General features: G+C 40.4%; 1 protein-coding gene across 3 annotated transcripts in view; it reads right to left on the minus strand.

The window, feature by feature from the left end:
* Nucleotides 1–15789, minus strand: part of LOC135206936 (potassium voltage-gated channel subfamily H member 2-like) — a 1544997-nt gene that overhangs the window by 219356 nt on the left and 1309852 nt on the right. For 2 of the 3 annotated variants that reach the window (XM_064238442.1, XM_064238443.1), the window contains exon 1: nt 3124–5824. The exons of the other annotated variant lie outside the window; for it this stretch is intronic. In XM_064238442.1, coding sequence (XP_064094512.1) covers nt 3124–4167 — 1044 coding nt within the window. In that variant the 5' untranslated portion in view covers nt 4168–5824. Of the gene's footprint in view, nt 1–3123; nt 5825–15789 lie in introns of those variants that run through there. 3 annotated transcript variants of the gene reach the window in all.

A 15789-nucleotide genomic window follows, 5' to 3' on the forward strand; every position in this document is an offset into this window, starting at 1 on the left:
ATCAAGACATACACACGCTGGCATACAGAAGGTTCATTTTCGAAAAGAAATATGACATGCCCATTCCATTAAGTTTAAAATCCCATCCATCAGATGGGATCTAACAACCAAAACATGCAGATGTGCTCAGCTTCCCTCCAACACCACCCCTCCCCCTCCCCCCTCCCCCCTCCCCACCATTTAGCTGCTTTTTATACTTTATCCCTCCCAAATTCAAAAGCCCGATTCACGGAAGTGACCGAAATGAAGAACTGGTGATTCTATTCGGCTAAAAGTTTCTGTCGATTTTCCAATATGCGTAGTTTTTTTTTAGTTGTTCGATGTACTCTCCCCTAAAACTACCTAAATCCGGGGCATTTTGATGACTAACCGGGCGTAAGTCGAGTGTGAACGAGTAATGAAGGATTATGGCATCGAAAAACTTCACGATCGCAAATTACGTTGCGTAATGAGAAAAAAAATGCCTCATTTTCGTAGGCAATTAGCGTTACGCCCCTAACATTAATTTCCCATCGCGTTGACAACACACCAGGCACCTCATCCATAACTGGCTAATTCGTACCATTCAATTACTAAAATCATAATGAGGATATACCAAATGTTTTGTCTGAAACAATTAACCAAAAGTGGCAGATATTTATCTAAGGTTTCGTCAAAGGAAAATATAACAAATACCCTTTGCATGATTTCCCACATTTTTAAACGTCCCCTTTTCAACTTAAAACTCTATCAGTTCCTCGATATTTCCATTTATGTCTTGCTTTCCTTATGATACTTCACTATACTTTCCAGGCGACCATGGAAAATGCATCTAATCCTTTACGCTCGTTTTTTTTTTAATTCTTTTTAAGTCTTACATACGTTGCAAGAACTCAAAACACTTCTTTTCCAAAAAGTAGGTATACTTCGTTCGCTTTTCTTTATTCAGCCGGCATCAGAAACGTCAAGTCTTCATGTTATTCTTCAGTGACGTGAAACATCCACCCATTTTTTTTATTCGTTCGCTCTTGGAAAACAGACGCTACCGAGTCTTTCATCACAGGCCCCACCCCTTGCGAGTCTTCAACCAGTCCTCAATATGGCATTTTTCACGCCCTTTCCTTATCCTATCCTGACGCTGCCTTGATAATCGCATTACTGGAATTTTCAATGAGGTTTCGCCGTCTACGACGATCATTATGCTACAGGGCTATGATCACAACGCTGCCAAGTTCCTCCTTAGACATTCATCGCTCTGAGGAAGGTATCTGCCTCATTCCAATACGGCGCGCGCGCGCTTGAGAGAGAGAGAGAGAGAGAGAGAGAGAGAGAGAGAGAGAGAGAGAGAGAGTTCTCGGAAAAGGTCTCGTCATTCCTGATGTAAAAAGCGTCTGCCTTTGCGTGTTCCATGGCTATCCCTGGGCAGAAATTACCTGTTACAGAACAAATAAGCTATATTTTTCATATTTTTCCTTAAAAATATCCTGATAATGTGCAAGTTTTACAGGCATATTTTGTCTCAAATCTTCCAAGTCGCTGCAGAAAGAGTATCAATAATTCTCATGGAACGGACGCATACAACGAAACTTGAACAGTAATACTGTTAACATATTAAAATTATGGTATTTAATATATGTCTTCCCATGCTGTTCATTATCAAGAGAATCTTTGATAACCATACTATGCTACTCCACCTGTACGCAGAATATACAATAGCCCAATTCCACATTTTAGTTTTAAGAAACTAACTAAACTAATACTGCTTAAAAATGTCGGCATTCCCACACATTTTGAATGGCTGCAGATGAACGTGGCGCATTCCTGCGAACACACGTAAACCCATTAAAAAAAAAATAATGAATCAATAAAAATAAAATATCCATCTTCCTCGGGTACTAAAATCTCGGGTCTTGGAAAAGTAGCTGTCAGGACGTGTATCCCATTTCGTTAAGCGAGAAGATTAAAACGCCATGTGACGCTTTTCCTGAAGCAGAACAACAAAATAGAAAAGAGAGAGAGAGAGAGAGAGAGAGAGAGAGAGAGAGAGAGAGAGAGAGAGAAACTCTGGGCTTCATCAATCCCTCCTCATGCCCTCGCACGTAGTGACTTCCGACACGTGTACCAGAGTTCACTTTTCTCCTGAGGAAAATATAATGGAGAACGCGCTTCAAACTTTAATACCAGTAGCGTGTGATAACGATGGCTGCAAGAGGTTAAAACACACCAGCCCTTATCCATAAATGCAAGCGTGAATAAGATCTTCCGTGTCGGAAACCTCAAATACCTTTTGTATATTCAGTATGAACGTGTACGTAGTATGTACGTATATTAGGGGTGAAGCCAGGTCTGGGAGCCCCGTGTATTAGCAAATCTATATGAGGATTCACTATACATTTCGTTTCCTTGTAGTCCAAGGGTATTAGACGAAAAATCAATCAAGACCTCTTAAGTGGCCTTCAACTGACAACTGTGGTCGCTAACGCGCAGGGTCAATCGGCTTTATTGCCTCTACCTGAAACGTCGATATTACGAAAACCAAAGCTTTAATTTCTTCAAATCTCTCCTAAACTAAATCTTTCGTTATCTTTAATCTCATTCCAATTGTTTCAGACCTCTACCAAACAATTCTAATAATTCATCTGAGCAATTAACTTCAAACTTAATTGAACAGGAAGGATCAACGTAATAATTTCCAGACCAAGTTAAAAGACCAGAACGAAGTCATTCGCGATTTACTTGGCATAAACGTATTACATCTTAAAATCAAATGAATATATGAATGAAAACTGGCTTGGATATGAAATATTAATGGCCACCAAGCTTTTATGCAAGTCACAAATACAACACGATATCCAGTTTAATCAGTTTCCTCACAAGGTGTGGGATACTTTAAGATACATTTTGATAGAGTTAAGAAGGGGCAACATTATTCGAAAACAATCAACAAAGTTTACCATTAGCTAGGAAACGCTGGCGTATACAAGAATGTAATAATGGAGACAGTAAATTATAGTGATGCCCCTGACATATACAAGGATCAACACACTCCTTTTACAAATAATAATAATAATAAATGATGGTGATGATGATGAGAGTTCAGGTGCACAATAAATGCAATAGTGATTTTAAATTCCTAATACTTACAGTGTTGAAGTTTTGAATGATTTTATTTTTGACTTCTCCAGATCTCGAGATGGACTTGCTATCGTCGACCATAGAAGATTTCCAAGAAGCTAATGAGATCTTATCAAAAATCGACGTATTGACAGCTGACAAGAAGGATCCTTTCCTACTATCAGTGCCCTTTGTATTGGCAGGAACCCTCAAATGGGACAGACCTTGAGCTGACCCCTGGCGACTTCTCAGGCCTACTAGTTGTCCCCTAGAGTCCTGTCTACATCTCGTTGAGAAGAAGGATTTGCCCCCATTGGGAATATTGAGGCTACATCTAGAATTCTCCTTCCCACCTTTCCTCAGGAAGTGTTTAGGGGACGTCAGGCCCTCAGGGATAATCAGAGGTATGGAACGCTGACGCATCGACGAGTCTAAAAATGGCTTCCATAAAGAGTTGGAAGCTTGTCTGTCAACTTTCAGACCATTTGGAGGCTCTTTGGGCCCCAGGACTAGACCTGCTATGGTTCCATAATGAGACAGATTGCCGTCCCTTGCCAAATGGACATTTGGCTGGTCCGACAAAAGGCCCAGTTCCACAGACTCAACTGCTGGACTGCACTTCTCCTTTGAGCCTCCTTCCTCCGTTTCCTTGTTAAGAAACGACAAACTTCTCGGAATACTGAAATACTTGGCAATGAGACTGCTACTGCTCTGTCTGTGGGTATCCTTTTCATTAGCGGAACTACTGAGAGAGCCATCACTGTTATATTCACTATCGCTCGTGCCACTGACAGATTTTCCCACAAGAAAGTACCTGGAACACTCCTGCTCTCCTGGATGTCTCCCATCCTTGTGAGGCCCCAAGAGGTCGCCCCAGCTCTTGGACTGAGAGAGAGCTAAAGGAGACGATCCAGTGAGGAAAGAGTCGAGTGTCGATGGACTACAAAGAGCATCGACAGAGGCAAACGAGCGGCTCATATCTGGGGCCCCACTGATGATGAACGGCGGAGGGCATGGCCCAATCCGCCTTTTGGACAGAGGGGACCCAGGGGGCATGCCAGCCCCTCCTGACATGTAGCCTTCTCACGAATCTGTAACTTAAAAGGTGGTTCTTCACAGCTGTTAAAAAGAAATGTGCGCAAAATAATAATCAAATGAATCAAGTCCGTTTACAGAAATGTCAGCACAAAGATTTCCTGCAGAAATCAGGCCCCAAAAGAATGTTCCCAAACGATGCGAACTAAACCCACACTGCTTTCAAGCAAATAAGCGATGCAACACAAGCAAGTCCCCTTTTCACCGCCACCAAATGCATGGGGGGAACGACGCAATGGGAAGCATTATTTGAAATTCAGATGAATCACATCAGTCCGTCGAGTTTTTTCTTTCAGCTCATGACAATAAAACAAGAGAAAAGGGGCGGCGAGAACTGAGCTTTGACGATCGACTGATGTTGGAAAGTCAGGTAAACGAAGCATACTGAGGCCAACAGCTGGTGTATCAGCGCCGCCATAAGGCCCGTGGGGAAGGAAAAATGAAAATGTAATTTACGCATTATCGCTTTTATTCAGCTTAACTGACATTCATTTGATGGCAGCGCTGTCGTAGGAAATTGATATTTTCAAGTTATTTAGCGGCACCTCTTCACTCACAACCGTTGATCAATTCATTTTCATTCACCGCGGCCTTTATTCCTGACACACTACCTTTGTTACCTTTACTTCACCTCTCTTCGCCCTCAAACCCAAGTGCTTCAGCCGGCAGCAGCTTTCACATTTGCTCACCGGACTGCGCTGCTGGTGCGGTTGTTAAGATAATTAACATAACAGAATTACTTCCACCTGTGCATATCAATATTTCAAGCGCCAAGCGAATATTTAACTTACGCTCATCATAACGTATGTAAAATTACGGGGGAGTTAGCAATGGCGATGCGCACTATAATAGTAATTGCCAAGAGGATTTCAGGAAGGATACAAATTTTGACGAACAACACTTTTTCTTGACGAACCAACTGTGTCTCACTTTACCGGGTGGACAGACAATATTTACTTTTGTCAGGGAATTCATGTTTCTCTCTCTCTCTCTCTCTCTCTCTCTCTCTCCCTCAGACCAGCAATATAAATGGGGCCTTTCGTTTGCAACGAGAAAGTGACATTGGGAAGAGATTAATTCCGTTAATTTCGGGAAGAGGGATGTCCGGCTGTCGTTGACATTTCTACTGTCAGCTGGAGGCTCGATATAAAATAGAACGGCCTTACAATAACACCAGGCTATTATATATAGTTCCTTCTTGTCACCAGCACGTTCGTATTGTGTATTCCCAGCTATTCTTCAGCACTCAGCGTCCTTGGGTCACTCACTTGCACAATATCTCAACTCATCTTTTTCCTTTTTTTTTCAACTTCCTTTCTATACTTTTTCAGGCTACTTGCTGCTCTCTCACTGATCAGTCCCTTTAATCAAGATTCCATGGCACATTCCTTGCTTCGGCGCTGTCTAGATTCTGATTCTAAATATGAGTATTGTCGTTGTTAAACGTTTCCTTGTGTTCCAAAGTTAATTTTTCACCTTCTCTGTTTTACCTTTCAATACGGTATGGAATTCGCTGCATCTGGTAACTGCAGTGTTTCCCGAGTGATTAAATGCTTGATTTTAAAGCATACTGGAAGAATAATTGGCTTCAAAGACGGGCCATTCAATGAATCCGAGTATATAGTACTCTCAGGAATAAATATATATTTCTTGCGGAGGTGGTGGTGGTGGTGGTGGTGGTGGTGGAGGTGGTGGTAGTGGTGGGGGGGGAGAGATTACTTTAGATAAGGATTCCTCATCATCATGCAACTATCCTGAATAAAGACAAATCTCTTGTTAGCAGTTCAAACACTCGTGCCGGAGTTTTTCACACCAATTTCCGTTGTCATTTAATGTTGCTTCTGGAATGATCTAGAGTGGGAAAGACAGATGGCAAGTGTTAGACACAGAGAGAGAGAGAGAGAGAGAGAGAGAGAGAGAGAGAGAGAGAGAGAGAGAAAAGGGGGGTGAATTGGGAAGCAGGACTCGTGGCGGGTAAGGAGTGTTGCAGGCAACGCTTTACTGCGGAAATAGTTCAGCATTCAAGACACTGATTTCAAAACAAATTTGGAGCTTTTGTTAATCACAGATTTCAAAAGGAATTTTCTTTATGCAGGAGCGACAGCAATCCTTGCATACAAAATCTGTATATATATCCATAAATAACTGTATACACGTGTATCTATATATCTCTCTCTCTATAAATATATATATATATTGGCCTCACGGTGCAAGGCACTTTATAAATATGATGTAGGTACGTTTCAATGACTATTCAAAGCTGGGCATGCTTCCGTACTTGATTTGAGAGAAGACCTTCTCTTCTCGGATATGCAAGAAACAAAGTCGGCGGGGTTTCAAGGCTCCAAACGAGAGATGTATTATAATATGGACGAATACTGGAGAGTCCTACAGTCCCGAGAAACGTGTTACACACGATCATGCTCCTGAGATGATTAGCTTACAGAGCTTCACGCTCCTTTGAGCAATGATTTTGATATTTCCTCAATTTTCCGACATCATGATGGGGAGGGGGCCCCAGTTCCGTCAGATGTAAGGATATGTAAACAGCTTTCGTCATTCCTTTACCAAAAAAAGGGGATTCACTCAATTTACATCATAAACACATATCAAGATGGCGCGGCTTGTCAGACAAGTCACTATTATTGCATAGGACTCCTAACAATTTATGATATCTGCCTGTTCCCAGACTCTTTCCACGAGTTTATCAGAACATGAGAGAGAATCCAGATATCGGCGTCAAATATTTTTATATCACTTGAATTCAGGTACTCTGGTTGTCTTTTCAATAGCACTTACAGTCAGGTAATAGATCACTTGGAAAATATGATTTTTTTTTTTTCAGTGTAAAGCACAAACTTTGCAAATTTTTAAAAATCTGTTCACATTCACTTTATGTTTATGATTCTAAGGAGGTTTCCACGTAAGAATCGTTCCCAATTTCGACGAAACTTCCGCAATGGAACAAGAATGCTGAATATTCTTAAACACAAGCACTGAGGTAACAATGTTGCAATTCCCAATAGCGTGCACTCCGATAACGGCGCCGCAAACTCCAATAAGCTCTTGAAAACTATCAAAGTATTGAACGCCAAAATTGTAATGCAATCAGTATCGAGAGGGTGGGAAATTAGCATCCGATAATAGCGACAATTACAGTCCGCACTTCACTTCCTTATACGCTTGCGAGACCGTGAAGTCTCTTAACAACACACCCACAGCATTTTTTCGCGTCGAATTTTCAAGCAAAACACTGTTCGAGTGAGTAGTAGAAAAATATTTATATATATAATTTGTTCTTTCCTTTCGCAAAACGTGCGCAGAGTCGAGAGCGAGAGAGTTCACAGAGGGTGGTGGCAAGACCACTGCCGAGGCCTGACTGACTGACTGCAGGCCTGCTGACCTGCTCTCTCTCTCTCTCCCTCTCCGCTCGCTTACACCCTCTCTCCAGCAAAGCTCTCTAGTCTGTTGACTCGTACACTCACCACCCCTCTACAGGGATTTGGGCAGCTCCTCTGTTGAGGGTCTCAAGAGGAGCTTTAAATTCTTCGTCCACTTATTGTCTCTAAATATCTTCCCCATTCCCCTTTCCCCGGTCATGAGGGAAGAATTGGCTAAGGAGGGACCTTGAGGGACCTTTCCCCTGAGGGAGGAGACAGGTAAAAAAGAAAAAAAAAAAGTGGAGCGTTGGGAGTGAGGGGAGGGGGCATGAGGACATCGGAAATCAAGACACTGGAACAGGAAATCGGGAAGACGGCCGGTGTTTACTCTGTCTACGCATCATCGGCCGACTGACCTACAACTCTCGCATGAAGTTGGTAACGGAATCTAGAATCATCAGCTGCAAGATCAGATATCACGACCTGACCTTGTTTACCCTCAAGATTCGAGAATCACGTGGGTGGCCCTCGTCGATATCTTTCCCAATGAAACGAGAGCCACACCACGACCTGCATTTGTTTACCATCATTCGTTTTCTGTGGCTTAGGATGAAAATTTCTTAGTTCCTGGACAGCACATAATAATAAAACTGGTTGTTCTTTATAAGCCTAATGGTTCTTAAACTGCAACGGAGAGGACTTTTGTTTTTCGTTACACGAGAGTTTTTGGTGATCACAAGGAACCCAGTAATAATAGACACATGATACTGTACTAGGCACCTGAAATACTGCAAATCCCAAGAATAGTAAACCTTAATTTTGAGCGACCCATTGACAATGGCCGTTCACTGAAAGTACAGTTTCACTGAGGTACTCAACTCAGTATAAAATTCTTAAAATGATTCTAATGATGAAGTTATCATAATCGTTCCCAACTATAAATTCCCTAAATAATCTACCCTCTTCAATCTCCTCTAAAAAAAAGGCCGAGCTTCATTTTCATTCATTCAAAAAATTTAAAACCTGAAGACGGGAGATTGATTATTGATGCATAGTGCAAGGAATGCAAATAGGAAAAAAGACTTTGAATCCTTTAAAATATTTCTTTTTGTTATAGATATTCAATTACAATGAAGGATTTTCGTCTACCACTGTGAACTAATTAAATAAAAAAAATCTCTGAAATTTTATTACAGATAAGACCACCGGATTGATGTCATAAAAAGGGCGTTCTTTCAAAAGGGTCGGTTAAGAAACGGGCTGTTTCGACATCAAAATCGGCTTTTGACTGACATGCTGACGCACAGCTACCTTTTGACATGACACGGACTCCAAAGCTTTGAAAACCTTATGCGAAATAATAACACACTATTTCAGTCTACAACTAACAGTAAAATCATGAATACTTTACTCAAATCTACAATGTACAATTTGCGAAGAAGATAACTAAAGTTTTACTTAGTGAAACCTAATCCGTTAAGGTTACTTTTTAATCATCAGATATCTGTCAACAGTCCGAAACAGTCTTTTTGCATCAATAATATAATAAGATTTGAGATAACGATATACGTATTTGATTTCCCGCTACCGGACATCACAATTTCTTCACATATCTTGCACTTGTATCTTAAGACTTTGTAGTGACAAGCTAATTCAAAAAAGCGCGAAGAATTCGAGAATTTGAGAGGGAATTGTGGCTATCACAATATATATATATATATATATATATATATATATATATATATATATTAATATATATATATGCACATACACACAAAGGCAGTTACGAAGGACTAGTAACGTTTCTCTTTGTGATGTGGAAGAAAAAATGAAAAGCCTTATAACTTTACACGGAAATGTCAAATTCTTTATATAAAGATGTTCGAATTATTCGATGACTCACGGTCGCAATTATACATATAAATAACCAGTGCAATTCTGAGAACTCGGCATTCAGCTGCGTGTTGACTGTGAGTCACTACAGTCGGACGCTAGGCAATATCTCAAGAGTAATTCAATCACATCTTTGTCGGAGCTACGACGCACAATTACAAATCGACAACAATAGTGAGCTGAAATTGGATTTTCAATTCCCGCAGAGTAGTGAAAGGATTTTCTTTCTTTTTTTAGCTTTCTGTAAAAGAACTATTGAATTTTGTCTGCCCGTCCGTTCTTTTTCTGTCCGCCCCCAAATCTTAAAAAACTACTGAGGCTAGAGGGCTGCAAATTGGTATACTGATCATCCGCTCCAATCATTAAACATACCAAATTCCAGCCGTCTAGCCTTAGTAATTTTTATTTTTAAGGTTAAATTTTAACCATGATCATGCGATTGGCATGGGTAAACATGACAACAACAGAGGCCACCCGCGGGCCGCAGCTAAATTTTATAGGCCGTGGCTGAGTCATACATCATTATACGCTGTATAAAAAAACTCGGTTAATTTTTTTTTTTTTTTAACTGCCAATCCCAATTTACCTTGCATTTGCTCAGATTGCTGTTGAGTCCTTTAATTTTCAGCGTACCGACGACTAATGGCGATAGCTACAAGCGAGACGAAAGGAACTTTAATTATACTGGCAAGTCGTCACAGCAGAAAAAAAAATTTATTGATTACAAACAAGTTTTTGTGATCGCAAATCGCTGATAAAATAAGTCACTTTGGAGGATGAATGAAATATACATAGATATATAGATATATCTGAAGTTCCAGAGAGAGAGAGAGAGAGAGAGAGAGAGACTTCCTGTCATCATTCTATAGTGAAGACTTGCTCAAATCCCATCGAGATGGGTTCCGGTGGGCTGCCATCCGCGTGTGGGCCGCTTTCTAAACCTCATGCATCCCTGCATTCGAATACGAGCGTAATCCATCAAAAAACAGGAGAGTTATTAGTGTCCTTTGTGGATATGGAACCCGCCTTTAAAATCACACAAATTAAAAGTCTCCCTCTGCAGTATATATAGTCCCTTGAAACATCACAAATTCTTTTTAGACGAAAGAGTTAGGTTCGGGGGATAAACCTTCGTCAGGGGCCTATTTAGAATGAGGAGCCCTCGGGATTTTCACTAAACACAATATTATTCAAAGTGTTTATGGAAATATGTATTTTATGGAAATATGTATCATGAAATGCTGTGGGAATGATGTTACGAGATTCGTTACGTTTAACTGTCACTGTTAACAGCGTACTATTCCTGCAACGATGATTTGCCAACCTCCTGATATTATGAAACCTATTTCATGACAATGCGAATCATTTTTTCCCAATAATTTTAAAAACCCCAATTAAAAAGAAAATAGCTCGAGACTGATTTTGATGCTTTAGTCCAGTTGTTCTCAACGTTTTTTGGCTCATGTACCATTTCACCACAATGTCAGAATGTCATTCATCCCCCCCCCCCCCCCCCCCCCCGCCCCCCCCCCCCCTTTTCTGAAACTGCCTGCCTCAAAAGGTGCATTCATTTTATATGCAACAAAATACTAACGCAAACACACAAGCTGGTGGAGACAAAACCCACAGTGGCCTTCCACACACCTCTGAAATTATCCCTTGGTTGAGAACCACTGTCGTTCGTGGCCTGCAGCCAGTTCACAATCTCTGGGATAAGAGCAAGTTACTGGAAATGACAGGAAAGCGTAATGGGCTGGGATTGCATCACCCCATTCAGCTGGGAATGATACGTAGGTCACTTAAGGAGGAGTTTACAAGCAGTGGTGGATCTAAGAACAGTGAAAGACTCTTTATTTTGTCAAAAGATTACATTCTAACTGATATGGAAAAGACACTGATATATTGCATGCCAGGTTAAGCAACGCGTAGATGAACCAAACTTTTGTCTGTTTAATCTTGGAATCTCGGCGATTTCAAGTGCTTATTGGTTTGCAAAAAGCTGTTTTAAAAATAACAATGCAATTTCTCCCATACTGCCCAATAACTGACTCAGAAATCTGAAGAGGTTTCGTAAAGAAACATTCTCAAAAACAAGAAAAGCAACAGAATGACATCATATATACAACATTCTTACTTTAAACATTCAGACACGCGGCAACTAAGGTCATAACCGATAACCGCTTCATGTTAGAACAACCAATTAGCATCTTGCAGGCGGATCAACGGCTCTCTCTCTCTCAATTCGCCCGGACAACATTTATCAATATCTGAATGGCTTGGCTGACGGGCGGCGCAAGACTCCATGTTGGGCGCGAGCGCGGCGCCTTTCCGCAAACACTGCGTTTCTCTTCCCACTATGGAGACTTTCAAATGATTTCTTTCTCACAGCAAAGTTCAGACATGAAGCGTTTCGGTGTCTTAAGTTTGAATAACCTAAAGAGGAAATTCACTGCCGCCTGCGTCATCTATCAGGAAACTTCCTCGGCATTATTCAAACAAAGAAAACGCGTTTGATGTAAGCTATGATAAATACTATTTCTCAGAATTCCAAGTGAAAACAGGAGAGCTCCCTCGTCATAGATAATGGTATGTTTTATGGGCATCTATAACACAAATAAATTTTACCTATTAATAATGCCCCCTCATAGCAAGATGCATTGTTGTTTACGGGGTAGGGATGATACATCTATATATTTATATATGTATATATATTATATATATATATATATAATATATAATATATATATATTATTATATATATAATATATATATATATATATATATATATATATATATTATAATATATATTTGTGTGTGCGTTTATTTATTCACGCTTCTAATTGACTTATCACTATGGCTTTCATAATTTTCATTTTTCTTATTGAGTAAAATGAACTTTATTTTGTAGATCAATTACTTTCCACAAATTCGTTAAAAATGCAAAACTCAGGCTTCCAAGAGACGCTTTTAACTCTATATTATTTATTTTGAGATGTTTGTTTCAAAGATATTATTACCTCACCTCAAACCACCGTCCACCCTTAATTTCCGTCGAAAGGTTCCTCCTCTGTTGTACTAAGCAAAGAATCTTTATCCAGGGGAAGAACACGTTCCGAATTCGAACCTTAAACAATGTGTTGGAATACCTGGGCTCTTAGAGAGACGCCTAAGAAGGAAAGGATAAAAAATGCTCCATTCCTCGCACGAGTAAACCTCCTCTATCATCCTCTCACACTACTGCGCTGGGACTGTAAACTCCAAAGACAAATACCTTCGGCGTTCTTCGCCTCCTCCCTCCCTCCCTCCCTCCCTCCCTCGGGCTTGGAATCGTGAAATCGTTTCATATTCTTAAGTCATTGCAGCATTTTGGTCTTTTAACTGTAAACGGATCAATCTTATTTTGGACAGTGACATAAAAGGATGTTAACCTATTTATTAGTCTGTTTACTTGGGTATAATGTGTACGTATATGTATATAGATACACATTTATATCAATAATATATAATATATATATATATATATATATATATATAATATATATATATATATATATATATATATATATATATAAATATATATATACATACAAACAAACACACATCCATATAGACTGTTTCCTTAGAAGAGCAAGTTTTCAGAAGCCCAATTCACTATTGAAGTTTTGTAAGCAAGAAGCAACCAAATAAACTGGCACTGGTAAATGGCAACATTTTCGAGGCACTCAGGAATGAGGAAAGTGGGAGGGGGAGGGAGGGAGAGGGGGAGAGGGAGAGAAGGGAGGGGTGCGACTTGCAGCACGCAAATAGATCCACTGTGGGGAGAATATGAACAATAAACAATAATTCACCAAAGTTAAAAGAAGGAGAAAGAAAAATAAATTAAAGCAAGGATTCGCGAGGGTGGGGGGTAGAGCAAATGGCCAAACACAGCGAATAATAATTCCCTTGTTAATGCCAACACAGCTTCAACGGCTAAGCCCTTCTCGTTGTATATTTCATACATCAATCTGCTGATTTCACATTGATCAATAACAAGTGCTTTCCGCGAATCGGTAATTGAGGCCACAGGTTCTCAGCTTCAACAACCACCTTCGTTTCCTTCCCCCGCCTAACCCCCAACCCAACCCCCCCCTCACCCCCCTTCATCCAACATCCAGCTCCGTTTCCTGTTCCAACATCGTTCCCTTCACCGACAACACCACCCCTTCCCCCTTAAACAAGCGCCTCATCCCCGCCCCCCTATCCAATACCTTGATCCTCGATCGACGGGGGGCTTTGAGGTCAACTGACTCAGGAGACCTCGAAGAATAAAATCCAGCTCAGGTCGGGATCTCCTCCGTTCACTTTCAAAACTCGATTGTTGTCGCTGCCTGCCGCCTTTTGTTGCTAAGTCAAAGAGCCATTTCCGCTTTGTTAATAGATGAAATATAATAATCGTCCACCTGGGTGTCTCTCTTAGGTTCCTTTTGTGGAGCCGAAGCACCGCTTTATCAATTCTTTTCTTCTGAACGCCTTTTTGATATGGAATCGACTTTTCTTTCTTCCATAAATCCCAAATTCTCGAGTCACTATAACCGCAATTTCAAGTTTGAAGGGAAGCAATAATAAAAGTTATAAACTCGCTCGGCCATTTTTTTTTTTAAGTTAGAAGCAGCACACTAAAACATGATCGCTATTCTCTCAAGTCATTTGCGGTTATGATTTGCAAACATTCTCCTTCTCCTAATTGTTCATTTCTGAGAATTTGCGGCATAGTTCTCGTATATTTTTATTTTTTACTAATTTATTATTTTTTCGGCAAATATTTTCCCTCTTTTAACTCTTCATTCCTGAGAATTTACGGCATCGTTCTCGTATCTTTTTATTTTTCACTAACTTATTATTATTATTATTTTTTTTTTTGCAAATACTTTCCTTCTTGTAACTCTTCATTTCTAAGAATTTACGGCATCGTTCTCGTACATTTTTATTCCTTTTACTAATATATTATTATTAATTTTATTTGCAAATATTTTCCCTCTTCTAAATCTTCATTTCTGAGAATTTACGGCATCGTTCTCGTATCTTTTTATTTTTTACTAATATATATTATTATTATTATTATTATATATTCTTTTTTGCCGACTCCATTTTGTTTCACTCAACACCAACGTTCCCAGGCCTCGCCCGGCTCATAAAGAGATCCCCTGAGCGCAGTGTAGCGTCGGTGAAGCATCCTAACCATGGCGGCACAAGAGGGGAGAGAGAGAGAGAGAGAGAGAGAGAGAGAGAGAGAGAGAGAGAGAGCGAGAGAGAGAGAGAGAGAGAGAGAGAGAGAGAGAGAGAGAAATGGCATTTGATTTAATGATGAGATGAAAGTTACAATATATAAATAGCACCAAAAGCTTCTGGTCCAGTTCAGGGTTGATATATCCAATTTATGCGGACGAAAAGTAAACTCCCCCCTCAAAAGAAAAAAATAAATAAACAATTTAACCACCTCAAATGCTTCTCTGTCCAGTTCAGGGTTGATATATCCAATTTATGCAGACGAAAAGTAAACTCCCCCCTCAAAAGAAAAAAATAAATAAACAATTTAACCACCATATAAATAGATAAGACGAAATAGACAGTTTTAGGCAACTCATACTTAGCTAAATGTGGACCTTTAGGTTGGATATGAAAGGAGAAGTTTAATGACGAGATTACGGGGAATCCCCGAAACGAACCAAAGTTTCCTCTCTGCCTATACTCCCTAACAATTAGCTGTCGGCCTCCCTAATGCGGCATCTTCAAAGGACTGTGTCTCATTGCGTGCCCCTTTCCCGTCTACGCTCCATCACATCCCATCCTTCCACCTAATCCGCTCCTACGGGCTGCTCTTGAGCAAGAGCCCGTGCTGGCATTAAGCCAGCTTAATCTTAAACAACAACAATAATCCGCTGTTTTCAATTTCAACTCCTACCTCTGTCCTGTTCCTTCCGCACCATTTTGATTGGGTCAGCTGCCATCCTGACTACTGAGCCACGCCAAAGACACTGAAATATTGTTCCTTCAAGTTGGCCCGCCACCGGCTTTCCCATCTCCTCATTTCTAATTCTTTCCCTTCGGGAGATGCCTATAACACCCACCTCCTCAGTAGCCTCATTTCCGTTCCTGCCTAACTTTCTTTCCTCTTCTTTCCGCAAAGTCCACCCACACCTCAGCACCTCAGGTCAAAACTGCTCTCTTAGACTTTTATATATTGGTTTATCACAAAACCGCTTTGTTAACCGCTACGGTTTTCTATCCACAAATCGTTTGCTCTCTTCCTGAAACCTGCTATTCAGCCTGTTCCTTCTTTTCTCAT

This window comes from Macrobrachium nipponense, chromosome 31 (assembly GCF_015104395.2).
Source record: "Macrobrachium nipponense isolate FS-2020 chromosome 31, ASM1510439v2, whole genome shotgun sequence".
NCBI lineage: Eukaryota > Metazoa > Arthropoda > Malacostraca > Decapoda > Palaemonidae > Macrobrachium > Macrobrachium nipponense.